General features: G+C 47.5%; 2 protein-coding genes across 5 annotated transcripts in view; both read right to left on the bottom strand.

Moving 5' to 3' along the window:
• The window catches only part of BEND5 (BEN domain containing 5), a 46,979-nt gene extending 28,095 nt beyond the window's left edge, over positions 1–18,884 (bottom strand). Inside the window, exons 1-3 of one of the 4 annotated variants that reach the window (XM_040627325.1) lie at positions 18,637–18,884; positions 3,522–3,655; positions 993–1,377 (exon numbers count right to left, since the gene is read on the bottom strand). In XM_040627325.1, coding sequence (XP_040483259.1) covers positions 993–1,377; positions 3,522–3,655; positions 18,637–18,862 — 745 coding nt within the window. In that variant the 5' untranslated portion in view covers positions 18,863–18,884. Of the gene's footprint in view, positions 1–992; positions 1,460–3,521; positions 3,656–8,563; positions 8,699–18,636 lie in introns of those variants that run through there. The other 3 variants (XM_008699231.2, XM_040627327.1, XM_040627326.1) reach the window with 3 other exon arrangements.
• Positions 1–27,635, bottom strand: part of AGBL4 (AGBL carboxypeptidase 4) — a 1,288,259-nt gene that overhangs the window by 254,682 nt on the left and 1,005,942 nt on the right. The window lies entirely within an intron of this gene.

Raw genomic sequence — 27,635 nt, 5'->3', positions numbered from 1 at the left:
TACACTGGTTTCTGCAATACGGAGTGGCCTCTATCTTTTACAATTCTGGATTCTTATGTTCTGAGAGAATGTTTGTCTCTTGTTTTCTCTGCTAGGCAGTCATTTTTCCCTGCTGTCAAGGCTGCTGCTGCCTTTCAGATTTCCTAATTCTTGCTTCTAAACCACATTAGACAAGAAAACCTAAAAACCTGGTTTGTTATTATTGCTTGTAGCGTTAAGAGCCTCTTAAGTTCTTCTCCGAGCAAACCAAAGGAGTTTTCTACATCTTTATGTTAATCCTCCTAAGGTCACGTGCCTCTTGCTCAAAGCTTTTTAGTGTTTCTCATTCTTTCCGAAACAAGTCCAACACCCTAGCCGGCAGCTTTCAAGGTCTTCGACCACCTGTCCTCAAACGCCACGGGCAGTATCTCTTGCCAGCAGGCTCGGGGAGCTTTCCCACCCTCAGTGGCTGCCGCCCTCTGCCCCCTCTTGTGCCTTGAGATACCCCCACCCTTCAAGGCCTGCCTCAAGGCTCACAGCCTTCCTGAAGTCTCCCTCAGTTACAAACAACCTCTCCAAACTCTGAACTCTCTTATCTTATCCGCATCCCCCCTGTGGCATTTATCTTTCTGACTTAACGTAATACACCTTTATAGGACCATGTCTAGTTCTCTTCACATTCCTGAAACCTCCTTGGAGAGGATTCCTACAACCCCTGGTACTACGTCTTGCAGAAGGAGTGCAGAGATGAGTGGCGGCCCTGGCTCTCTGCGCCCCATTTCTCAGTGTTCCCCACCGGGTTCTAGGTAGCTAAGGCCGCTGCACTCAGAAGCTGCTCTCAGACTCACTGTGGGAGGGGTGGCTGTACCTCGGGGTGACGGCTAAGCCAAGCCTCCGCCCTCCCCTGGCTTCGGGGACGCCTGGCCCACGGCTCCCCCGGGCCCTCCTGGGAGAAGAGCTGTGCCACCCCCCCCCCCCCCGTGGAGTGGGAGGTGGCCTGCTGGGGCACTCACCACTGCCGAGCCTTAGGAGCAGCACGTCCTGGAGCCTCCGGTTGAGGTCACGGAGCTCCTTCATTTCCGACACGAGCGCCCCGTACTCCTTGAGCTTCTTGGCCTGCTGGACCAGCTGCCTCCGAGTCCGCTCCAGCTCCTGCTGGAGGTGGCGCATCTCCTCCTGCTGCTGCTGGTAGTTGCGCAGCAGCTCCTCGTACAGAGCCCGGGGCACGACGGCGTCCTCCAGACTGTCCATGTCCTCCGTGCCCGGCGAGGCCTCCACGAAGACCTCCTCCGGACACGTGCTGTGGCCCAGGCTCAGGCCGTTCTGCTTCTCCAGCCGGGCCACCACGGCCTCGATGCTCTTATGCGCCACTTCGCTCGGCTTCCGCCCCTCGGGTCTCTGTGTAGGACAACGAGAATCAGTTCAGGCAAGGGCAGCTGGGACTTTCTTGGACTGCGGCTCAATATTTCCCCAGACAATCCTAGAATCACAGAACCACAGAACATCAGTGCTTGGAGAGACCTGTGCAAACACTCAAAGCCTTTCATTTTACAAATGCGCAAACAGAGATTCAGGGTGGGGAAGGGTCTTGCCTAAGGTCACACGGTCAGTTGGTGGCAGAGCCGGGACTCTGGTTTCCCAGACCCCGGTGCTTTTTCCATTCCATCGCTCTGCCTCCTGGGTGCCTGTTCTACCATTCGACCCTCCCCAGCTCCCCAGCCCTTCCCCACCCCACCCCCTGCCATAGGGCCTAGGCAGTGACTTGCTCACAGGGGTGTTCAATGTATATTGGTGGAGAATCTGAGAGAAATCAGGCTGGGCCAAACCATCCCAGGGGAGTCAATACTCAAATCTCTTCAACAATAAAAACATAAAAGGCAAAACACCCCAAGACAAAACAAACACCCCCGCCAACACACAAGAAAACAAAGGGCATTCCACCAGTAACCTTTTCCTCAAGAATGCTTTCATTGGGAAGGACACTAAGAACTCTAATCTGTTCTAATCTAGGGCAGGAGCCATGTCTTATTTTCTCTGTTTCTCCACTGCCTACTCAGAACTGGCACTTGGCAGGGGCTTGATAAATGTTTACTTAACTGAAAAGTTCCAAGAATGCTGGCACTGGAAGTTCCTTCAGCTTAACTCCCTCATTTTCCAGGTGAGGACACTGAGGCTCAGAGAGGGGAGGGACCACACTTGGGGTCACGTGGCGAGCTCGCAGACAGAGCAGGTCCGGAACCTAGAGCCCAGCTTCTAGCACGAGGCCCCTGCCCCCACATCTGCCAGCCTCTCCTCGGACTCTTGCCAAGTTGAAGCTCAGCAAGACAGTGGATATACACAGCATAGTTCATTGAGAAGAAAATTATCCAGGACTATCTAGGGGCTGGGGTTTCAGCTGCCGGAGGAAATTTCAGCTCAAGGAGACAAAGCTTCCACTGAGGGGGAGTGGGAGTTACAGAACCAACTGAATTCCTCACTCAAGGCAGGAGGGCCAGGAGCTCTCCTGATTGGGGCACTTGTGGGAGGTGCAGACAACTAAGGACAGTGGATTCCAGACAAATTAACTGCCTCAGGTCAAGCCTGCCTTTACCTCTTGATTAGTTTCTGGGTGTTTAATGAAAAAAACAAAAACAACGTGATTCTGAGATTGAGTTACATGACAAAAATCCTATCCTATCATTTTATCCCGCAGGATAAGGTGCTGCTAGTTCAGATGAACTTATCTTCTAAAATTGTACTGATCAATTTAGATAACTGTCTGCGTCACTACACTGTGACCACCAAGGGCCAGGGCCACGTCTGCCTAGTCGCTATGACCCCAGGAACCAGCACAGGGCCAGGCCCATAGCACGGAGGCAATGAATGCATCTCCTGAACTCAGCTGCATCTTTTGGACTATGCCTTGGGGATGTCCTTGACCTTGTGTCCAATATCAGACCATGGTCAGTGACGAAGGCAGCCTTCTTTCTCCTCCCTTCCTCTGGGGTACCCATTATACAGAAACAACATCTGGCTTGTTGAACAAGATATTCAGTGGGTTTACAAGTGAAGGCTGGAGGAGACCAACTGGGGAGCACATCAAAGGAAATGCAACTTCATGTAAAAGTTTTCTTTCAACTCAGGATCCACAAACTCCTTTGTGTAAACCTGGCACATTCTGCTTCCTATCGCGTCTACCCTTAGCTGTTAGGGGCAATCTGATAGTGGCTGGCTCTGAACTTCTGCCCGAGAATGGCTGTTTCATATTCTTGGAGCTCAGAGCCGTAGGCCAGAGAGGAAAGCACCGTTCCAAACCCTCAGCAGTGAAGACACTGCCTCCAAGAGGCAGTCAGGCAGTGAGTGGTGGCACCGCATGAGTCAGGGCTCCTGGAAAGCTGGCCAGCAAGGCAAAGGCATACGAGCTGTCCCAAGGCTCTCCCAACCTGAACAAATCCCCAGAGGACATTTCTGTGGGGAGAAGAGGCCAGACTGGAACTCTTCGGCTATCAAGACTCTGACAATGCCCCCATCAACTTCCAAAAAAAAGGGAAAGATTTTGTTACCTTGATGTGTCTAAGCTGTAAATCTTCTTCCCCATAATCTTTAACCTCCCCATCTTCTTCTACGTGATTGAGAGAAAGTTTGGGGATTTTTATTTTCTTCTGCATCACACTGTTTTCAAGGTCAGATTTGTCTTCTAAAATGCATATCAAGAGAACAAGGTTCATTATGAGTCAAAATGCTCAAAATACCCATAACCTCAAATGCTAGAGAACGACTGAGGCCAGACCAGTTAAAAAGGAAAAATAAACAAACCTAAGACCTGTCCCGCCTGCATGCAGGGCTCCTAAAAGCAGCAGTGCAGATCAGGCTCCAGGGCCTGAGGTCTACGCTACAAGCACCGCCAGACAAAGTGCTGAAATCGTGTCCAATGATTTTGCTTAGAGGTTTCGCCAAGTATACCTTAAGGGGTGGCCTTTTATGGAATCTTGGAACTGGAGTGGCCGTTAGTTTGCTATTTGGTCTAAACTTAACTAGTCCATGGATCCCTCAACAACCAAGATCTTTCTAAGCCAAGTGAATTCCCAAGAAAATGTGGTGTTTTTCTGCCAGCTCAGGTGCCAATAAGCATGAAAGGTTCACTGGCTCTTACGGAGACAGAGCCTCCCCACAGTCCCGACATAAGACAGGCTGAGGTTAAGACAGATAAGAAGAGTTAACATATAACATTTACTGCCTTTTTACCGGTATCAGATCATAGAATGGCACAGTTTGAGGGGCCCTGATGACCAGCTGGCCCAACTCTCTCATTTTACAGATGAGGGAACTCAAACCCAGAGGACAGAAGGGGCTTGCCCAAGGTGGGAGTCTGAGGGAGAGCCAGGAGTGAGAAACAGGCCACTGGCATCTCACCCCGTGCTTACGTGTGATACCCGTGTACACCGAAATGAACCAAGAACTGGAAGGTGCCACATAGACGCAAAGGGGTAGGACTTCTCCTCACTTTCTCATTCTTGGAGATCAACTTCAGACAATCTAAAAGAATTTTTTTCTCCTGCACAGATGTCAAACTTTATTTCCCAGATCTGTCTTTCGCTGTAGCTGTCAAAAGGAAAAATTCAAAGAGGAGACTTCTAAAGGTAGAGCTGGAACCTGGAGCTGGCCCCTTGTGGTAAATATGTTGGGGTCTTGTGTTCTGGGCTTGAGTTGAAACTCTGGCAATTACTGTTTCTTTGATTCCTCAAAGGTTCCCACTGCTACATCCCAAATGCACTTTCTAGCATGTTGCCCAATGCTGGATGTGGCATGTGGCCAGGTAGCTGGTTAAACACAGTCTCTGAGGGTCTTTATGTGTGAGTGTGTGTGTGTGTGCATGCATATGTGTGTGTGTTAAACATGCTCTTACACTTCCCCCAAGCCCGGCTTCTCTCTTCACAACTTGTTAGTAAAGCTGAGAAGGAAGCTTATAAGCACACAACTATTCTAGAATGTAGTCAAATGCCACATCTTCCCAAACAGTCTTAGGAAGGGAGCCCCCGTTTGAGAGGGGATGGGACTCTGGTGCCAGAGAGACCTCAGTGGGAACCTCAGCTCTTGCGTGGCAGGGCAAGGAGGGAGGCGCAAGGCCTTCGTCTCACGGAGCTCTGGTGTCTGCTCTGTCATTCACGTAACTCACGCACAGCGCCTGGTACACATCAGGTTCTCAGTGAACAAAACAGAACATGAAGACTGACACTATCAACATGCTCGGAATCATTTTTATTTCCTTAAACATATAGTGAGTAAAGAAACAATTTTAAAAAAAAATCATGGAATGACTTAAGAAGGGTGCAGAGTGCAAGGGAACTGCCCAAGAAAAACTAGTCTTTGTTAGCCACCCTCACCGATCAGAGGGGAAAACGGCCTTCCCCTCTAACTGGAGGAGCACTCCTCGGATTCTGTTTTCACAGGAAAGGCCTGCTTTTATTCTCTTATGCCTATAAAATACATCCAATGAGTTAGGCCTGAACAACAGCGGGAACTGTGGTCTTTCTAAAACGGCAGTGGCTTCTTCCTCCTACAAATCATTGTAGACTCTACAGTCCAAAAGCTGCTAAAATATAAAAGCTAAAGAATGTGCTTCAAACGAAGTTATCCCCAAATGGGGAAGACCGGTGTTTTTACATGTGAAACAAAGGACACCCAGGATGAGAGGGTGGCGTTGGGACTTCTGAATGTGTTAAGGCAAAGCTCCTGAGCTAGTCGTCAGTTTGAAAACTTCAAGGGCAAAGGTTTGCGATGCAGACACTGAACTAGAAATGACAAGCTAGGCTCTGCCTCCCGGAGCTGAAAGTCTGTAGCTCCGGACCAGGCTGGTTGGAGAGAGGCAATCACTCAGACGCACAAAACTGGGTAATATGTGCACTGAGAGCAATCCTCAGATCATCTCGTTCAATGGTTTCACAGTGCAGGTGAGGAAACTGAGGCTCCAGAGGGCGAAGTCCACTCATCCGTCCACTCAACGGTCAGGCCCGCGGATGCAGAAGAGCGACACAGGTAGGGGGCTCACTCTGCAGAGCTCACTAATGTGCAAGGTCACAGAAGTTAATGTCAAAACCCGGACAGTGTGAGAACCCAGACCCTGTGACCGGCATCCAGAGCATTTCCTCCTATGGCTCAGCATAACATTTACTGAGAATTTACACTTACGGGTTCTAGCCTGGGCCCCAGACATGGAACATGAGCACCCAGTTGTGGGGGCACAAGATAAAAACCGATGAAAAAGATAATCCAAGCCCTCAAATAGTGAGTTTGGCTAAGGGGGAAGTAACTGCTATAGGATCTCAGGGGCAAGAGAGATCCCTTTGGTCAGGGCAACCATGGCAAGCTTTTGAGAGATGACACTGGAGCTAGACTCCTTACTTCCTGAGTGATCTCAGGTAAGTTACTTTACTTCTATGATCCTGCTTCGTCATCTGTGCCTCAATCACTCTGCCAGGCTGCTGTGAAGACCACCACTTCGGCATCAATTCTAGTAAGTACCTGAGGGGAGTGAACAGTACACGGGCAGGCAGTGCTCCTAAGCCATTTAAGGATGGAAAGAATCTGGACCACACAAAAGGGACCAAGACGAGAAACTAAAAAAGGAAGGTTGGAAAACTATTTAGACTGGAATGGTTACAAAACATGGTTCAGTTACAGGCAGGAAAAAGAGGCGAGGAAGGAAGTTAAGGTGGTTGGGGCTTAGAGAATAAATGGCCTTGAATGCCAAGGTAAGAGGAACTGAGGTCTGGTCAACAGGTGTGGAAAATACTAGGAGTCAGACAACCTGGATTCCAAGTCCAGTGCAGCTACTTGGTGGAGTGAGAAGTCAGGCAAGCTTGCTATGTCAGTGAGTGTCATTTTTCTTTTTCTGTAGAAATGGAGACATAATGTGTACCTCAAGTGGGATCAAATCAGCTGAGTAAATGTGCCTTGAAAGCAACAGAGCCCTGTATGTATGGTGGACGGCAAGGCTCGGCAGAGCCTGCTGCTGGCTCAGAGCCTGCTGGCGGCTTGCTTTTTTCAGGTGGAGACCTGCCCAACTGCCTGCCTGGAGGCTCCACTCCCTACCTGATACCAGGAGGCCCCACCCCCATCAGCTGTACCCTGGGCTCCACGCTCTTCCATGTGAAAGGAATGTCCCCCTCCCTTCTTGTCTGCTTGACAAACTGCTCAGCCTCCACTCATCTCCTCCGTCTTCCTCAAAGGTCCCAATACACAGTGTACGCGCCTCTCTGTAGCCTCTTGTTTTAATATGCCGCAAGCATGTGGTTTGAGGTCTACCTTCCCCACTGGAGTGGGAGTAACCTCAGGACAGGGCCCGTACCCTAGGCCTGGCCATACAGCAGGGACTCCTCAAACAGCACTGTTTAATGGAAGAAGAATAAAAAGAGGCTACACCAGGAAGTAAATGAGAAGACGCTCCCAATCATCAGTCATTAATGGACTGCAGATCAACAACACAACGGGCTACCTGCCACTCCACACGAAGATGGCTGTAATCAAAAGAAAAGATCAGAGAAGAGATGCAGCAAGTGTTGGGAGGATGTAAAGAAACTGGAACCCTCATTCATTCCTGGTGGGCGTGTACAATGGGACAGCCACTGTGGAAAACAGGCTGACTGTTCCTCAAAATGTTACATATAAAATTATATGACCCAGCGTTCCACTTCCAGGTATACACCCAAGGGCAATGAAAACATATCTGCTAAAAACCTGTGTGTGAATATTCATAGCAACACTCTTCATAATAGGTAAAAGGTGGAAACAACTCAACTGTTTATCAGTTGACAAATGGGTAAAAAAATGTGGTATATCCATGCAATGGAATATTATGCAGCTGTGAAAAGAAATGAAGTACGACAGATGCTACAACATGATGAATCCTGAAAACATTATGCTAAGTGAAAAAAGCCAGACACAAAGTCCACGTGTTGCCTGATTCCTTGTGTGTGAAATGCCAGCATAGCCAAATCCACAGAGACAGTGAGTAGATTAATGTGTGCCAGGGGCATTGGGCGAAGAGGCAATGAGAAGTGACCGCTTAGTAGGTCACAGGGATTTCCTCTGTGTGTGTGTGTGTGTGTGTGTGTGTGTGTGTGTGTGTGTGATGAAAATGTTCTGGATTGGATAGTGAAGATGGCTGCAGAACACTGAATATACTAAGAACCACTGATTTGTACATACTTTAAAATGGATAAAATAGTGAATTTTATGTTGTTATACTTCAACTAAAAGACAGGCTACCACTTGTAGAATGTCTACCCATCAGCTACCACCATAAGGCTACTCTCTTATACTACTACACTTCACAACAGCCCTGCAATTAAGTATTATTAGCCACATTTCCCCCCCCCACTAAAAAAGACATGAGACTCACAAATGGCCCAAAGCCACCCAGATGGAAGGTGCAGAGCCAGAATTTGATCTAGGTCTCTCTTCCCACTAAACCCATGTTTATCCTCTCTAAACACTGGCCTGCAACATGGCAGAACCAGCACGAATGCCGAATGAATGAATGATGGCTATAGATGAAAACATCCAAATTCCCCAGTCCAAATATCAAAGCAGAAGAACACTTTACTCCCACTCTCCTGCCAGTTGCCTCTGTCCTCATGAAGTCCCCAGAAAGCAGTGATCATCGCCAGGCATAACAGAAACAGGTTGTAGCCGGGCCTCAGGGCTTGGATGGTTTCTTTGAAAAGGTAGGCTCAGCAGTACAGGAAGGTCTGAAATGACAAGAGTGAGTTCCAGAAAGGAGCAGAAGCAGGTAGTCCCTCCAATCCCATGCCTTCTGATCTGGAAACTTGGCCAAGGGGGACCTTGAGGCTCCTCCGAGAGCTAACTACTTCTTGGTTCTATCACAATGTGCATCAGTCTCCACCTTGACTGGTGCTCCAGGGATAAGGGCCCAAGAAGACCCGGGGCCTCCATTCATCCTTTTCTGCAGTCAGTGCACATTGACTGGGCTCTGTTTTGAGTTGAAACAATGCTAAGTGTTCCTTGTCTTTTGGACCCTTACAACCCAGTATGTACCTAGGACCCCAACCAGAATGCAAGGTTTGACTTCCTGAGAGATGCTGGCTCACGTGGGGCAAACCTCCGGTCTCCAGGTCTTCCTGACCCTAATCCTGATGAAGGTGATACCTCACATCTACATCTAGTCCACAGAAGATTAATGAATAATCAGTGTCATCATCAAAAGTGAAAGAAATGGTTGGGAGAGGGAGGCCCAGGATCTAATAAAAGCAGCACAGTCCTTTGAATGAGGGTCCTTGTGTGGAACTCTGCCTCTGCCACATACTAACTTTGGGAACTTGGGCAAGCTACTTAACCTGTCTGGGTCTCAGTTTCATTATCTGTAACATGGAAATGACGAACTGTTTTCCAAAAGATGGTGCATGTAAAACACCAAGCACAGAGCCCTGCTTGTCATAGGTGTTCAATGAATAGCTGCTCTGAGGCTGTCCCTGCGGGTTCCGTGCTTGGCTTTTATCCCATGGCAAAGAGAAGCACTGCAGGTATCTGACACAGGTGGAGATGCGATGAAAGAGATGTTTCGGGAAGATTAATGTGGCAGTGGCAAGCAAGATGGATGAGGTGTGAGGAGGAGACTGAACACAGGGTGACAAAAAGCTGTAACTCTTGACTGGTCACATTAATGAAGGTGAACGGTGGTGTGGATCTTCTAAGACAGCGAATAACTTCACGTAGCATTTTAACATAGCTTTGGAGTGTGCTTCTGGCTTGGAATCCCAAGAAACCACATGGACGAGGAAAACTCTCTAGTCAACCTGCCTTTGCAATGGTTCCAAGCCATAGACTAAATAATCAGTTCTCATGTAAACAAACAAATACGTAGCCTCTGGAGAGACAACCTTTACTGATTCTGACTTCCTAATTCTCTTTATTCCAGGGTGAAGAAAACCACCAAGGATTTGGACATCAACTATTTCCTCCTCCTTTCCAGCTGCTGTGATATCAGTTGATTGCATCCATCCAGTCAACAAATACTGAGTAAGCACCTACTGTGTGCCAGGGCCCACGCCAAATTCTTTACTGATATCAATATCCCCATAATAATTCCATTGAAGCAGAAATTGAAGCTCAAAGAAGAGAGATGGCTTACCTAAGACATAAAGCTATTACAGAGCGGAGACAGCATTTCCAATCAGGTCTACATGACACGCAGGCCCTATTCCTATCATGTAATCATCCTATAAGAACAAGAGAAAAATGACCAAGTTGCTAAAACTTCCTCAACTGAACTAAAAGGCACATATAAAATGATGAGTACGTCAATGTAATTTCCAAAGTGCCTGCCTTTCTCCTAAGACCTTGCCTACACCCAGAAGAACGCTGTGACAAATTTCCAAATTGAGCTGAGCACTATACAAGTATGACTGAGTGGCAGACGGCTGAACTACAAACTTACCAAGTCCACCAAGCTCTAAAGAATCCCCAGAGTCCTCATTCAAAGTCATAAAATATGGTAGAAGCTACTCTTCAGAAATACAGAGGAACCTGGTATCTGTTATTAACCTGAGGGGGCAGGGAGAGAGAAACAGCCCATTAATGGAGGCAGAGTAATAAGAAAACAGCATTTTAGAAAACAGGAAGGTGGACAGAAAATGGAACGCAAGTCTGTCTCCAAAAGTGAAGAAAGCCCTGAAGAATTTGTAGTATACAGAAAAAAAGCGAGAGGGATTGTCTTGACTCTCATTTTGCATAAAATCATGCTGGATCATTCAAAGGATCCAACAGTGGAGAGTTTAATGTGGTGTGGGTTTGTTAGCCAGGCTGAAATTCTGAGAAGCTAAACGCAAAATGTGTACAAAGGTTTGCCTTGTTTTAAAAATATCTACACTCAAGTTTCAAGTTTTTCATATGTACAAAAATCCTATAAAGTCTTATGATGTTTGCATTAAAAACAGACATGCCTCAGAGAAGACATGCACATCGCGTTTTGTAGCTTACGGTGTTTGTTTTTATAAAATCCAAGGCAGACAAAATTCTCAAGTTTCAAGGATTACATCCAGTCAAGACAACGCAAGAGTGCCTGCTGTGGGGTAGCAGAAAGCAATCAGCAAACACTGGTTCGAGGCCTGGCTCTGACTGACTCTCTGGCTGTCAGTTCCTCTTTCTCTCGGCTTTCTTCTCTGTAAAACACAAGGATTGGACGAGAAATCCTCAACAGGTCCTTCCAGCTCTGTGACCGCAGGCCAGTCACAAGGAACTCCAGGCCTCTTTCTCTTCTGTGCAGGGCAGGGTAAGAGGTAACCTAATCCCTCCCGGTGGGCACTAGAAGAACCATCCTACTGACGCCATTCAAAAAGGAGGCGAAGAAACTGCTAACCAGGTCTCAGAAGGTCTCCTCACTCTCACTCCCACTGCCTCACTGGCCTTGGTACAGGGCTGGGGCATAAACAAACCCAGGAACTTCATCCTGCTGGCTCATTTGTCAGGGTAAGAAATGGCCCCAGCATAGGGTCACAAAGGGGCAAAACATACAGGGGATCGCTAGCCTTTCATGCTGAAGCCAAGCCCCGGGATGATTTAAAACACACAAAGTTAAATTTTAAACTTGTCTGCTTCTTACGTGTGCTTGCTCCGCTAAGTCAGTCCTTTCCACGAATGGCGGCACGCACAACTACGCAAGCCGTTCTCGTCCCGGAACTCCTAGCCACCACGGTCCTTAACAGCTGCCTTATCTAGCGGACACCTACTATGTGCCAGACACTTGGCTGTATTCCTCTGCTAAGTAACACAGTGGGTAAGCAGCTGACTACTATCCCTATGTTACACGTGAGCACCTGAGACTCAGAGAGGTCAATTAATCTCCCCAAGGTCACATCACTTCTTTGGAGCAGATTTACCATTGGAACCCAGACTGTCTGACTTCAAAGCACATCTCCTTTCAGTTCTCTAACACTTCCTCCTTAATATTTAAGGAAGTGACCTAGAGGTTACCTAACCAAATTCTCCCATAGGGCAGGATTACATCCCAGAATATTCTTGACGTGCTTGCCACCTCCAGTGATCAGGAACTCACCACGATCCTGGAAGCCCTTTCAATTGTTCATCTGCTCTCTCTGCTATTACCATATTGCTCCTACCAACCCCTATGAATTCCACTCTTTGTATCCAGCTCTGTTTTCTGGACCCCAAAGAACAGGCCTGATCCTTCCTCCACTGCGGGCAGAACTCAGACACTGAAAACTACCAAAATATCATCCCATGCAAATCTTTTCTTCACTTGCGTATATATTTAGCTGGCCTACTGTATGTCTAACCAATAGCTCAGAGGAAGAAGTAGTTGTATGTAGTTAGGAGAAACAAAAACAAGCCAAGATCTGGGATCTGAAGACCTCTCTCTTAGCTTGATTTTCTGGACACCCATCTGCCCTGGTTATCACTAGATTCTCCATCCATCTCTGGCTGTCTCTTCCCAGTCACCTTTTTGGGGCTCTTATTCTTCAGCTGTGCCCTTAAAAGCTGGTGTTCTGAACAATTCCGCCTTGCGTGAGTCTTTGCACCCTCCCCCGCTGTGACCTCACCAGTCCTGTGGCTAATGACTTCCACGTTGGCATCTTCAGCCCAATTTCAGCGTGCTGCCTTGACCTTGAACACGTGCCTAACGGCTCTCCTGGAGCATCCACCCAGATGTCTCAAGGGCCCCTAAGCTTCAACTGGTCTCACACTAAACTCGTCATCTCCTCTTCTCACCAACAGCTCTTCTAGAGCTCCCCACGGAGGGAGGGGAGGCCAGATCACCACAGCCAGGCAGTTGCCAAGTTCCATGGAGTCTCCTTTCTTAGTCCATCTCAGACCCATCACGACCATTGCCACCTTAGTTTAGGCGTCATGCTTTCTGAATGAACTGACTCACACTTCTCCACAAGCCCTGAGCATGTGGGAAGACGTAGCCCATTGCCTGGCGCCTACAGTTCCTGCTGGACAACGGTTTGAATAGCTCGCTTCTCCCAGGTCAAACAAGTAGCCCTATCTCATGGGGATTTAGATAAGAGTATATAGAAATTCCTAGCACTGAACCTGGAACCTGCTGAGTACTGCCTAAATATTTAGTAAATTAGTACTAGAAAACAAAAAACAATGCCCATTCGCCCTGCGTTTCCCTCCAGCATATGGTGGCCCACCTAGTATAACTCAATACCCACAAAACTTAAATAAATCAGAGAAAACCTCTCCAGGGCATGTGCCCTTTTCTGGTAAGCATTTTAAAATGAAGAGTGCACACATCTCTCTCTCGAAGGAGCTTGTAAGACAAAGCAGGTAGGCACGGCGGAAAGAGAATTAATCTTGGAGTCAAAGATCTAAACATGAACTCCACTTTTCTGGTGTTTTTTAAAAATATAAAACTACTGTATTCTTGAATAACAGAACACCACACAAACGAGTATGACCTCAGCTTGCTTGGGGCAATTTTTTCTTTCATCCTGTGAACCAGAACTCTGCAGTACTCTGTAGCACAGACCATTTCATCGTAACAAATACGTGGTTCTTGACTAAGACAAATCACATCCGACTGAGCCTTCAACGGTTAACATTGCAGTGGAATCTGCAACAGATGACAGCAGGCAAGTTCCAATCTTTGCTCCAATGTGTATTAGCAGAACATGTCAAAACCTAAATTAAAAGTTTTCACTCGCTTTTAAAAAAAAAATAAATCCTTTTGTTGGCAGTCTCCCACCGATGACATGCAACAATCTTTGCATATGAAATCGCCTAGTCCCCTGCTTCACTGCTAACTTTGTAGAAGTTCCAAAGCGTTTCTGGAGCAAGTGATCTATTTGGACCGACAATGCCAAGCTGGGACCTGAGCCCTGAATGAGCTAAAATTACCAAAGCAAGAAGAACGTGGCTTTGGAAGCTATTTCCCCCAAGTGTGGGGTTTTTCTAGTCAAGGGAGTGATAAAGAATGTTGACTTTTTCCAGATGAACAACATTGAATGAAACCTCAAAATCCCACTGCAGGTTTCTGCTCTGAAAAACAAGTCGCTGCCACAGAGGTTCCTGTCCTTCCCGACTTCTGCTCCCCAAACATAATAAATGCACCTGTCTTCCCGCAGTTCATGAGTTCAGCACGGGCTGGCTGGCGCGGACCATGTGCTGGGCACTGCGGATGCACGGACGAGGAAGGCAGGGCCCTGTCCTGGAGGAGATCACTGACTGGTAAGGAAGACAGGCACATTCATGACTAACCCAGAAGCAAAAGACAAAATGTTAAGATCCATAAGCAGGGGAGAAGCAGAGTAAAGGGAGAGCTCTGAGGAGGGAGAGTCCCCTCTGGGGGCAGAGGGTAGGACAGGGAACACCCTGAGTCAGGGGAGCTCCCAGTGTATTTTGTCTCCTCCTCTATCACAGCCCTCAGCTCGCTGGACCACAGACATGTCACATGTTAGCTTTCCCCACTGGGAGGTGAGCTTCCCGGGCAGAGGCCCCATGTCAGACAATGATTAATCCATCTTGGTTGGTTCAAAGGAGTGTCTGCGGGTGTGTTCTCAAGATGGCATGAAATACCACAGGTCTAGGGAAAATGAGAAGGGTGGGTGAAGCTGGAGAAGTAAGGTGGGGCTGGGGCCACTACAAATGCCAGGCAGAGAAGCTGAAGTTTAATTCGGTTGGCAACAGGGAGCTACAGAAGGTTCTAAGGAGAGAGGTGAATAGGCCCAAGACTGTGTTTTAGAAGATTATTCCGACAGCAACTTGGAAAAGAGACTGGAGACGGGGTGAGCAATTGGAGGACCTCGGCACTGGTTTACACAACTAAAAGCTGCTACAGGACTGAATGCAGGCAGTGGTAGTGGAGCTGGGAAGGGAAGAGCTGTCAGCCCACCTAGAATCGGCCCTTTCTCTGCCCCTACCTCTGCCTCTGCCCCACCAGTGCCTGGCTTCTACCTCTACTTAGCACTTCTGTCGGGTCCTAAGACTCCATATGCCCTGAGGATGATGCCCCTTGCTTCTTCATCAGTCTGCCCCTGACAAAAATCTCTACTTTGCAGGGCCTGAAAAGTGAACTCGTCTGCCCTGGGTCGTGCTGTCATTTCAAAGCCAGTACGTCCGAGGTACTGGTGCCCTGGTGCTATATAGCACTGGGCCTGACACATAGGAAGTAGTAAGGGGCATTAGACAACAAAAGGAATTTAGCACTCCCAAATAATAACAGAGCACAGGTGCTTGGACAGAACGACCTAGTACTGTAAGACTCTGAGCCTAGAGAAACCAGTGTTTGCCCCGTAGAAACCACCAAATTCAAAACGAAGAGCCCCAGTAGCAGGCCGGACTGCAGTTAGACAATGGTGAGTTCTCCACATGGGTAGCTCCCCTTTCCACAGCCTGTTTGGCGAATAAAGGAGAGTGAGCAAGGAGAGACCAAAGGTAAACCAAGTCATGGGGCACGTAGCTCCTCTACGGAGGATGGAAGCTCCTTGGAGATATCCTCAGTAAAATGACAAGTGACGGCAGAGAGGGCGAGGTGTGGGTGCTCTGTAGGAGGGGTGCTGGTAAGACAGGAAGAGGAAGAGCAGAATGGGCTTGAAAACTCAGAAATGAAAACTCTGGCTTGAAAACTTGCCTTGAGCCCCAAGCTCCATGGTCATGTCTCCCACTTGCTTGAACTTCTTGCACGCTGTGTGGCTGATGGGAACATCAGCTACTTTACAAGGGAGGGTGCCAAGCAGGGCCTGTGTTCCCAGGCTAGCTTTGCCCTTTATTAGCGGGCCAGTCTCTGAGCCTCAGTGTCCTCATCTATAAAATGGAAATAATATCAACAGCGATCTCTACCAACAGGGTCACAGGGAGGACTAGCAGGGACAATGTATAGGCACATAGTGAACCTATCAATAAAGGTAGGTTTCTTTTTCCCTTGGACTGAAATCGCCATTTGTTGACAGGAGGGCAATAGCACAGAATCTGACACACATGGAACCATGGCATAAACCACCACAGGCTGGAAAAATGCAACGTTCCACAGCACTTGGCTCTGACATTTCCTAGATTCAAGAAGAGGTACACTTGAAGACAGCTCGGGGGGGTCTGGGCAAATACTCAGTAAACAACATGAACTCACCAACAGCCATGAAGTAGCCCGAAAGCTGCCCTTGAACCCATGCTCTTGGTGCCAGAGAGGGATCAACTACTTGTGGCCAATTCACAAACATAAAGCCATCTCTGCCTCCCCCTGGACAGCTCACCTCCTCACGTTCGGTGCCACGACACAGTGGTATTTATAGCTGGAGATGCCAAAAGACAAAAGACGAGCTCTTTAAGAGGAAGTCACTGCGAGCGATTCTCAGAGCCGCCACGTTCAAGGCAAGATGGAGTTTCAAGACACACGGGAGAGTTCTCTCAGGGTGAATGAATCCCCAAACCCACCCTGGCCCTTCCAGCCAGATCTGCAGACAGGGCAGCAGCTCCAATTTAAAAATTAACCGGCTGATTGGAATTCGAAATGTGGTCTAGCCAACCTCAAGTTGGTTTTTTTTCTCCTCGTCTCCTCCCAAAAAAGAAGTGAAGAGGTGGGGGAGAGCGTTTTTCAACTCACTTTCCTCAAACTGGCGCCACGGTTCTTCTCTGGATCTGCTCTGCCAATTTCCATATGTTGCCTAGATTTCTTGTGTTGTTGTGTTTAATAACCCCAGAGATTTATCAACATTCCAACTTGGAGGATGAACAGTCTATAGATTCAAAACCCATGGTTCTCAGACCAAGAACTCCATGTCTTACTTATGAGGGCTTTCATCGATTTTTAAAATCAGAGTCCGTGAGGGCTGCCACCGCCTCACAGCCTCTCTGCGGTGCTTGAAGAGCCAAGCAGTGTTTATGGTTGCTGAATGAATAAATGGATGAATGAACAATCTCTAAAAGAGGAAACAGTCATTACACACCAAGTCACATACGTACCACTGACTCCTTCTGATATACATAGCTTCCCCTCTCCTAAGGCCCTTTCAGATCTAGGAGTATAATACAATCATCAAGAAGCATGCTTTCTTTTCTTCTAGCCCAAGTGAAGCTGAGGTTACAACCTAGTTACAACTTCCTCAGGCCTATACTCTTGGGGAATAATCACCTAGTCCCTTCCCTCAGGTAATTAAAAGCAAGCAAACAAACAAAATAAAACCTAATCAGCTGCACAGGTTTCCCTTTTCTACATACTTCTCCTCATTCCGTTTTCCGGGACCCAGCTGTCACCAGGTGTTGTGAATGAGTGTACACCACTGCACCCTAGGGCTTGTCAGGGGGGTGGTGAAAATGCGGTCTGTCAAAAAGAACCCGGGGTGCCAGTGGGTTTTTAGTTCTTCTTCCGCTCCTCATGTGCAAACCTACTTTCCAGAGGCCGCAGGAGGTGCTGGAAAGGAACTACGGTCATGGGCCAGAGCTCTCATCCACTGCTCATTTGCCATGGGACCCTAGGCAAGTCACTTCTCGGTTTCAAGCCAGTTTCTTTATCTGCCACATTTAAATATGATAACATGCTGGCTTCATCTTTCAGGCTAAATGTGAGAAAGCAAAGGAAGCTAGAAAAATTGGGAAAGGTCTTAAAACTACACCATCTTCATTCAGCTCCTAACCCTGGTCTTCCCTTCCAAGTGGAGAGCAGGCTGGCTGGCTGTCTCTGCCCACTCTGGGGTACCCCCAACCCCCAGCAGCAGCTAAAAGGCTGCTCCCCAAAACGGAAGTGATACTTTCTTTTTCCTCTCATGTCTGTACTCAAGTCTCCTACTACTAGCTGGGAAAGAGGGTTCACTGACCTCTCTTTACAAAGGAAAAGGTGCCTCAATGTAGCAGAAAGAACTTGGTGAAGGAGGCTGTATGAAGGGCTGGTTTCTTGTCCTATCACCAGCTGAACCTCAGTGTCCTCATCTGTCAAAATGGGGATGAGACCACCTGCCTTGCTGATTTGTCAGGGCCCTGAGAAAGCAGGAATGGGAGGTCTGGTCTTATCCTGACCAGAAACTCCTTGCCCTCAGCTCTCACTCAGAGAGCCTTCTGGGAGATTGAAAAGGGGTGTGGAGGCTGAGGGATGCTGAGCGCCACTACCTCTTTACCTCTGCCACCTAGCCAGGAAGGGGCAGGAGAGAGTGGTGCCCAGTGATCAAGGCCTCCTCATCCTGTCCAATGATGACCCGGATGGGACAAGGATGTCATAGCTTCCTTCTGTGAAGAGCGACTCACACCTAGAAGAGTCAGACAATATCCACCTTGCCTCCTCAATTCCAGGAGGCACCAAGGGCCTTAAAGGAAGCGAGACAGAGAAACTTGAGACAGAAGGAGCAGAGAGGGGAAGGACCGTAGAGAAGGTGAGAGGCAGAGAAATAAGAGTGCAAAGGAGGGGAGAGAAAAGAAAAGTGAAGGGGCCAGGAGAACAGACAGAAACAGAAAGAGGACGACAGACAGATAAAGAGCGATGGAGACAGACTGACAGCGCGGGAGTGTCGGGGAGGCGGGGAAGACAAAGGGGACCATCCGCTGTTTTTAACTGGTCTGGCCTTTTCGAGACACCCCATCCCCAAAAGAAAAGCCTAGGGGGCGGGAGGAGGAGGCCGCAGTGAGCAGAGGCTCCCCCCGGCCCCCTCCGGCCCGGGTCCCTGCCCCCGCCCGGGTCCCGCCATCCCTCCCGGCCCGCTCGCTCACCTGCCAGCGCCAGGATCTGGGCCTTGTGGAGCAGCAGCGCGCCCCAGTCCCGGGGGGCGCGCGGGGGGCTCTCGGGCCCGGCGCCCAGCTCCTCCGGGCCCCGGTACACGGCGTACACCTTCTGGTTGTCAAAATCCAGCCGCGAGCGGGGGCTGAAGTCGCGCACGCACGACACTGGCAGCGCGTAGCAGACGTTGTCCTCCAGGAACCGCACAAAGGCGTACATGGTGGGCGCCGGGGGCGGGCCCCGGTCGGGCCGGTCAGCCCGCGGGGCGGGCGCGGAGGTGGGGACCCGGCGGGGGGCGCGAGCCGCGCGGCCGGGCGGGGGGGGGCGGCTCCCCGGGACCTGGGCTCCCCCCACTGTTATTGTTCCTGAAAGCACCGCTCTGCCAATCGGCTGCTCTCGCCTGGGCGCGGAAAAGAGAGGGAGGGGGGGAAAGGGGGCGGGGGGCGGGTGAGGGGGGTTTGGAAGCGCACCGCCACTCGCAAAGTCAGACCCGAGCAATCACAGCCGGAGCGCGATTCGCGTAGAGAGAGGAAAGGGCAGGGAGATTGAATTGCAATAATAACAATAACAATAGCATTGCAGGAGAAGGAAAAATGCATTGACTAAAAGTCGCGCTGCGTGCGGGGAGTATCATATTGCTTCAACAATCGCGCTGCAAAACAAATGGAATCGCAACAAAACTGCATTGCAAAGGAGAGAAGAGAGTGTGAGAGAATGAACGTAGGGCCTGGGAGGGGGGCAATCTTGTTGGGATCCTTAATTGTAAACTTGCACTTGCAAGCGAGCAGAATTTTGGAGTGTTTCAAGTAATTGTAGCCACTCCTCTTAGCCCCTTTAGTTCGCGTGTCTTTTCTTCTTCTTCCTTTTTTTTTTTTTTTTTGCAAAACTGCCAGCTCCTGCTGTGGGGAGGGTCAGTCAGCCAGAAACGTTCCCCCAGAGCTGCCAAACTAGTTCTGACCAGAGCTGGGGCTTATCTGGGATTTCCAGTTGGGCCAGCTGGCTGGGGTGATGGAGGGTTAGTGAAGGGCAGCTCTCAGCCAGAGGGAGCAGGGGGCGCCCCTCTGCCCTGTAGTCTTCCTCCACTGAAGCACCACTCCACCGCATGCCTTTCTTTGAGTTGGGACCAGTTGGAAGGAAGCAGGGAGTGGAGGGGTGTTCTGAGGGAGGCAGCCCCAGGATTAGCTGGGCATTTTGGAGCACCTTGAGTTCAGGAATGGGACTCCATGGAATACCAGTCTTTGCTCTGTCCCCAGTATCATAGGCAGAAGAGAGCCTGGAGGGGCATGGGTGCCCCCAGACAAGCCATGAACAACTAAAAAGGGGCTGAGTGGGCTCTGCTCACAGGAGCCACATCCCGCATCAGAGGGGGCCAGCACTCTCACACTGATGCCCCGGAGAGGGTGGGCTTTTATATCAAGTATGGCTACTTATATCCCCAGTCCCAGCCCCAGGCCTGGCACTTGGTAGGGACTCAAATTTTGGGTGAAGAATAATAATAAATAGAAGTCCAAATTCATCCAGCTATCCAGTAATTCATTCTTGTATTCAAGCAACCGAATATCGTTGGGGTAAGCACTATATGCCAGATCCTGGCTAGGTGCTAGTCGCAGAGAGATGAACAGAATGCAAAAAAACAAAAAAACAAACAAAAAAACCCACTTAAGATTCCTTGCAGTGTTACTATTATCAGAATTTGAGTCTCAGTTTTGAATACCTGGGCCAAAATTAGGTTACTAAATGAGGAACACCTTTCCTGTCCTCGAAACCCTTACAGTCCCGTCCAGGAGTATTAAAAATGTATAAGTGAGTAATTATGTTATAGTGAGAAAAGTGTTCTCGTAGAGGAGTGCTTGTTGGAGGTGGCAGACTTAATTAAATGTTATATTTTTTAAAAATTCATTTAAATGAACTCAAGCTGTAAGAAAAAAACAAAATAAATGCACCAAAATGTTGTTTCATAGTAGTGGTGAGTGATTTTGTTTTCTTTCGTGTTTTGCATTCATATATTTATATTTAACTATTTTCCACAATAAGCAGGTATTACTTTATGATCAGAAAGTCTTACATATTTTTTTTTTAAACAAGGACTGTACTTGCATTTCAGATCAGCTACACTAATGATGAAGTTGATAAACCAAAACCTGCAAATTATTTCATTGTGATTTGGGGATAATGTTATACAGGCGAGCCCCATTAACACACACCTCCCCGAGCCAAATGCACAGGTCAGATTAAGTTCCCTTAAGCCACTGGTATATATGTGGTTGTAGCCAGACATGACCACGAGTTTCCTGATGCAGATGCTGGTCTGGTGTTGCCCCATACACTTGTGGAAAAAAAGAGATGCCACTCTGAGTTGTTCCAGAAGATTTACATTTGTGATTCTGATTTCTTTGGACTGATCTTACATGAGTTTTTATCTTAAGAATACATTCCTATGGTGGTCAAGGGGAAGTAATGTGTAGCAAGACTTCTGATAATTCACAAGACGGATCATGCAGAGTTAGCCATATTGAACGAAAGTCCATGAAGCTCCAAACTGTGTTTGCAAAATAATTTCAAGCAGTTCCATGGACAACGTCCTTGGCCATCTAAATGAAGGTGACCCCCAAGTACGCTATCAGTCTCATCTTTCTTACCACCTTCCTGGACGTAGTACATGCCACACACGTTAAACTATTTGACATTTCCCAAGGTAGCGTGTTTTATCAGATCCCAAGCCTTTATGCTTCTGCCCTCTTTCTGGGAAGTTCTTCCTCCCAGAGCACACACTGACATCAATCTCCCCTGAAGACAAGCTCCAATGTCACCTCCTTCGTGAAGCCTTCCCCAACCACCTGCCCTCCTCAAGTACAGGTGGTCTTTGTCTCCTGTTTCTTGCCAGTACGTTTTATCTTCCCTCATTAGAATGAGCTCCTTGAGAGGGGACAAAAAAAAGCTGAGTAACCTCAGTATCTCAGGTTCCTAGCATATTTAAATGCTTATAAAACAAACGTGTTAAAGACACAGAGAGCAAGAACAGCAAACCTCCTGCCCAGCTTTTCTGAAAATCTGCCCCCTTTTTTCTCAGTTGTAGCCGAATCCAACTCTGTTTCATTCCCAGTGACCAAAGGGTGGACACTGGTTTCACTCCTTGTGCAACAGATTCGTGAACGTTATTAAATATCACTGTACCCTCAGTCCAAACACATTCCCTATCCCAGTCAATGTAAAGCATTCTCATAAGGAGGTAGTTCCATGACCCAAGAACCCAGAAAGAAGAAAAGAACAAACTGACGTGGGTACCAGCACAGTGAACACGACTCAAATCCAGTTGAATCCCCTTTTCAATATCCCTCTCTAGTGGCCATGCATATGCCTCTTAGACAATTCTAATGTCAGGAAGTTTACCACCACCCCTTAACTTTTGGACACTACTGACTGTGAGAAAGGTCCTTCTTACTTACACGCAGGCAGAACCTTCCACCGTGTAGCTGTCATACTAGGTCTCATGTCAGCTCTTCAAATGTGGAAAACTTGGGATCCTGTCTCCTTAGCATCTTATCTATCTTCCGCTCAGACACCTTCACTTCCTTCACCTGTCTCTCCTCATGTGACATGGTTTCAGTGATGATACTTGTGATATTTACATTTCCTCCCAAGGTTACTATAACCCATGCATGCCAAGCACCGTGTATACATCTCGATTACTTTCATGCCAAACCGTTGAAGAGGGAATGATTAACCCCGTGACAGAGTTGGGAAAATGAAGACTTAGAGTGCAGCAGTTTGGCTCTGGCAGCCCTGGAGAGGGGCAGTTCCATTTGCATTAGACAGTTTGCTCTAGAAGCCCTGTGGGGGAAGGACTGGAGGGGGAGGAAAGACTGGCGAGTGGGAGGCCTCTGATGAGGCTGGATGTCCTGTGCCTGCCCCTCCTCAACTCCCTCTTTCTGGGGCCAAATGTATTTTGCCTTTCGTCCAACTCATTTTAATGGAGCAGAAAATGTACACATCTGGGGCAGCTTTGCAACCGCATCTCCATTGTGCCTTCCTGTTGCGTTTTGCAGAGCCTTGGGCTAACGTCAAGCTCCTTCAGTTTAGCCAGCTGAAGCATGTTCGGTGGCAGCAGCAGGCCTTATGTTTCCTATTACTTCATGGAATTCTCAGTGTACTTTGCAAAACTATTTTAAGGAGACCTGGGTTCTGTGAATTTTAAAAGCAATTGGAGCATGTCTTTTCAACCTCTCCGCTAATGACTGACCATATTTTTTCATGATTTTGCCTTTTCCTTTTTCCTGGGATATTTCATTTGACTTTTAAAGTCTCTGTTTAAAATTCCCACTCCTGCCCCCCCCCCCCCCCGAAANCCCTCCCCCCCCCCCCCCGGAAAAGTAACTTGCTGGGCTGTGATCTCAGGGCCACTGTCTTCTCGGGTAGACTCAAAGAAGTGGATAGGTAGCCAGGAGGCTCTGGACCTGCTGGGAGGCCCATGGTGGGCAATATCTTGAGTTGGGGACTGTCACCCCAAAGCAAGGGCATCAAGCCAGTGTATCCACGTGAACTCCCAATCATGAAGTCTGGCTGGATCTGGCTGTGGGTTTGGGGCAGGGGAAGAGAGTGACAGTAGAGAGGGGGAAGGAAGGAAAGAGAGGAGTTGCTGCTGAGGACAAACTCAAAAGCCAGTGAACACTGTCTAGAGTTAGAAGGAGTGCCAATTTGTCATGTAGGTGACAGCTTGGAGGGGCAAAGGAGTATGGGCTTTGGAATCAGCCCAGGGGTTAAATCCTGACTTTGCCCCATCTTTGCTGTGACTTTGGGCAAGACAGTTCACCTCCCTGAGCCTCAGTTTTCTAATCTGGAAAATGAGGCTATCTTCAGAAGGTGTTGTGAGAATTGGGGCAGGAGTTTTTCACCCTCTCTGTGCATCGGGATCACCTGGGAAAATTATCCTGCTCCCAGCTCCTATCCCCCAAGATCTTGATTCAGTTGGTCTGGGGATAAGGCCTTAATTTTTTTTTTTTTTTAATTCCCAGATTGTTCTAATATCAGAGAAGGTTGAGTACTTCTGAGTTGGAAAAGTTTAAGGTAACACGTTAGTCACATAGGAATTGCTCAACATGTCGTAGATATTACTTTCAGGGAAAATGTACAGGGCTCTGAAATGTCTATGCAACCTCTCTGAGGAACTATCTGAAAAATGACATACTGGTGTGAAAACAAGACAAGGTATTACAATCTTAGGCCCCAGATCCAAATACTGGCCAATAAGTAAGGCCTATCCTCACTGCGTGGTCATGGACAAGTTTATCTCCCCAAGCCTCCTTTTCTTCAAGGGAATATCAATAAAGCTTCATAGGGTTATTATGAAGACTAAATGAGATACGTAGATGTAAATGTAAAATATAAAATGACAGTGCCTGACACACAGTGAGTCCTCAATAAATGATGGTTGTTACTGTCATGAGTGTTGCTGTATTTATTAGAACTCTTATCCCCATGCTGAGAGTCAGGTACCCAGCAAACATTTCTTGTATCAGATCGAATATAATGAGTTGAACAATGCTTGTAATTACCCAGTGAGTGCCCCACCATACTTCCATCCAAGTGCCACGCCCTTTCCACCAGAGCCTGTGGGCAAGGGGTGGGGGGCCCACACAGCAGCTCCGATCTCACACGTTCGAGTCTCTGAGGCTCAGGGCCTGGCCCAAACTTGCAGCACACACTTCCAAGAGCCTGTGTTTGGAGCCATGCATTCTTTCAAATGGACTTTGTGAACTATTCCCTTCGAATAAATAAAAAGGTGTATGCATTACATAAAATGTAAACGCAGAAGCATTTATAGCAATTGAAAGCCTTGTGAATTTGCATCTTGGCTTGATGTTTAGATCAAGCAGATAAGGGTCAAGTTCAACCACTTAGATCTCAGCTATGTTATGACCTCACGTGGGTCACACACAGGAGCTGGTCACACAGATGACCTGAATCCTGGCATTTTACTCCAGAAGTATATACTCCACATAAGCATCACTAAGCAAACAGGTTCCCACTGGTCGAAGACCAAAAGAAGTTTATGAATAGGAGAGACTGTCACAAGGGAACAATAGTCGAATTGGTTTTGAAAAAGAAACAAAAAAGTTGGCTTACGTTGGAAGAATGCAACTTGCCTCAGTGATGGATTTCAGTTAGGGGCCCATTAGTTTTAGAAGCTGCCTCTGGTTTTGCTTATCAGATTAACTCATTCTGTTATTTTTCAGCTGAAATGTCACTTCCCCACAAAAGTCCTCCCTGACTTGCTCCTCCCATCACCCTCCACAGACTAGCTCAGGTCGCTTTTACATATTTTCTTTTTTTTTTTTTTTCCGTTTACATATTTTCACAGCTCCTTATATTTTTCTTCATGGGGTTTACTGTAGTATATAATATATATTTCTTCTTTATTGTCTGTCTCTGCCAGTAGACCAAAGGTTCCACTAGAGAAGAGACACTCTGTTTTCTTCACTGTTGTATCCTAGCACCTAGACTGGCCCATGGGAGACCCTAAACAAATATTTGTTGCATAGTGCAAGTCTGAAACATAGACCCTGGAGGAGTGGAAAGCCCCCAAAAGTGAGGAAGGAGACGTGTTTTCAAGAGCTTTATTCCGTCCCTCTGAATCTCACCTTTCCTCTCGTGAGTGTGTTTCTGTTTCTGGGCCCCTACTATGTCTGGCTCCCAAGTGTGGCCCAAAAAACCATAAAAGTGCCCTTTGTAGTTTCCTTTTAGTACCACTAGATAGGTTGACATTTTCAAAGGGTTGTCTCTAAATATAGAGAAAACAAAATGGGAATAACTACAGATAAGTGCACAGAGTGGAAAAATGGTCAAGTTGACAATCACACATACTCGACATAGGCTAATAGCAATACTAATGTAATAGAATCCGGAACCTCACTGGCACAGTCCATGGGCCTCCTGGGAAACAAGATGGCGACTCTGCTTCGTCCTACAAGGCTAGACTTCCTTCATATCCTGCTGTTGGCTGAAGTCACTGACTCTCTAACCCACTACTCAGTTAGGGTGATTACTGCCGCATCCTAGTCTCCTGATGATTCCAACATTATTTGGGAGGAAATGGGGCAACCTTCCTTCAAAGACCATATGTTAGTTCCCTGGTTACCATCTGTGCTCATCTCAAACACCTCATGGCTCGGAATGTCTGCCCTTCATAGGTCCTCCTGGGGTCAGGGTGTAGCCCACACTGTCATTCACTCTTAGGCTTCTGTTTGGTAACCCTGGGCTGCCATTCTGGTCAGAAGCAAAAAAGGGAACATTCATTCAGAAAGTTAACTCATCTCCAATGCACACAGCAAACCATGAACAATTCTTTTTCTTAAGAATGTCTCCTAACCAGGGGCGCCTGGGTGGCACAGCGGTTGAGCGTCTGCCTTTGGCTCAGGGCGTGATCCCGGCGTTATGGGATTGAGCCCCACATCAGGCTCTTCCGCTATGAGCCTGCTTCTTCCTCTCCCACTCCCCCTGCTTGTGTTCCCTCTCTCGCTGGCTGTCTCTATCTCTGTTGAATAAATAAATAAAAAATCTTAAAAAAAAAAATGTCTCCTAACCAGACCATAAATTCAGTATAAAATCAGAGGAAAGGAATGAAAATGGAACTAACAATTACTGATTTCCATGATAGAAGCTGTCCTGGTTGCTTTACATCTTAACTCCTTTCATCTTTTCAAAACAACCCATAAGGTTGATACTATTATCATCTCTGTCTTTCTGAGGAGGCAACTAAGACTTAGAGAGCTGATAGAAGTTGTTTACAGTCACGTGGAGAAGGCTGTTTCTTGATGCAAAGTTTGGGTTTCAGGGCACGTTTTGATGTAGGCCTTGCCTCAGAGTTTCCTGAGGCAACAGGAGCTAAAGAATCTGTGGAGTTTAATCCCCGTTTCTGAGAGGCTTGACTCTCCACTTAGAAATCTGAGAATGGGGCCTTATGGGAAAGTCCAATAACTATCATTCCAAGCATCCCTAACTTGGGTAGCTAATGATTCTGTGAATACTGATCATTTGATTACATTGTCTGGGGCTTCTTAAATCATGGCCTCCTCACTCCAGAGACCCTGAATTTCTCAAGTACTCTGAGTTTTCTAACTGTTCAAGCAGATTCCTACAGTCTAGTCCAGTTACTTCATGGTCTAGGTGGAGGCTCCTCTGAGCCAAGACAAAAAAGGATGGCAGAGCTCCAGTCAGAGATATCTCTGGTTGAAGAAGTGTCACCTTCCCCAAACCCATTCTAACCCTGCTGTTGTTTGGAGTAAGAATAGGAATAGGAATTATAGCAGTGAACCTTTGTGAATGCTTCCCTCATGCCAGGCTTTACATACATTTCTCATTTAATCCTCAAACTAATCCTGGGTAGTAGGTACTATTAGATAGCCTCATTTTAAAGTTAGGGAAACTGAGGCATAAGGATGTTAGGTAAATTGCACAAGGTCACACAGAAGTAAATGGTGGAGCCAGGATTTGTGACTCAGGTTGCTTGGCTCTAAAGCCCCAACCACAGATTTCCATTCCAATTCGGGTTTACCCTGAGTCTGACTCTTGCCTCAGTGAGGGTGCTGTGTGCCCTCCTAACTAGCATGGGGAGATGATGACCCATCCTCAAGGGTCCCTTGCTGGTTTTCTAGGGATGTCCAGACCACCTTGTTTGGTCCAGGGGAGACCCTGGCTGGCACTATCTCAAAAAGCATTGGACTTCATTGACATTTTCATTCTATGTTCTTGCGGGTGGGAGTGTACTAGATTCAATCCATGGTATAAAGAAAGCTTTCCTTTATTTACTCAAAACCAGTTTCTTTCTTTAGTAGCACAATAAGATCATCTATTATGCCAGCCAGGAAAAAAAAGGTTATTGACCTCTGAGTGTTTCTATTATTATGGAAAAATGGCTCATGTATACAATATACAACATACTTTCTGTTGATAGTTCTTTATCATATATTCCTTTTGTGCTGGAGGTAGGTGAGTT

The sequence above is a fragment of the Ursus maritimus genome, unplaced genomic scaffold, assembly GCF_017311325.1.
Source record: "Ursus maritimus isolate PB19 unplaced genomic scaffold, ASM1731132v1 scaffold_12, whole genome shotgun sequence".
Classification (NCBI taxonomy): Eukaryota; Metazoa; Chordata; class Mammalia; order Carnivora; family Ursidae; genus Ursus; species Ursus maritimus.
Note: the sequence above shows the minus strand (reverse complement) of the source record. Positions and strands in the feature narration are given on the sequence as shown.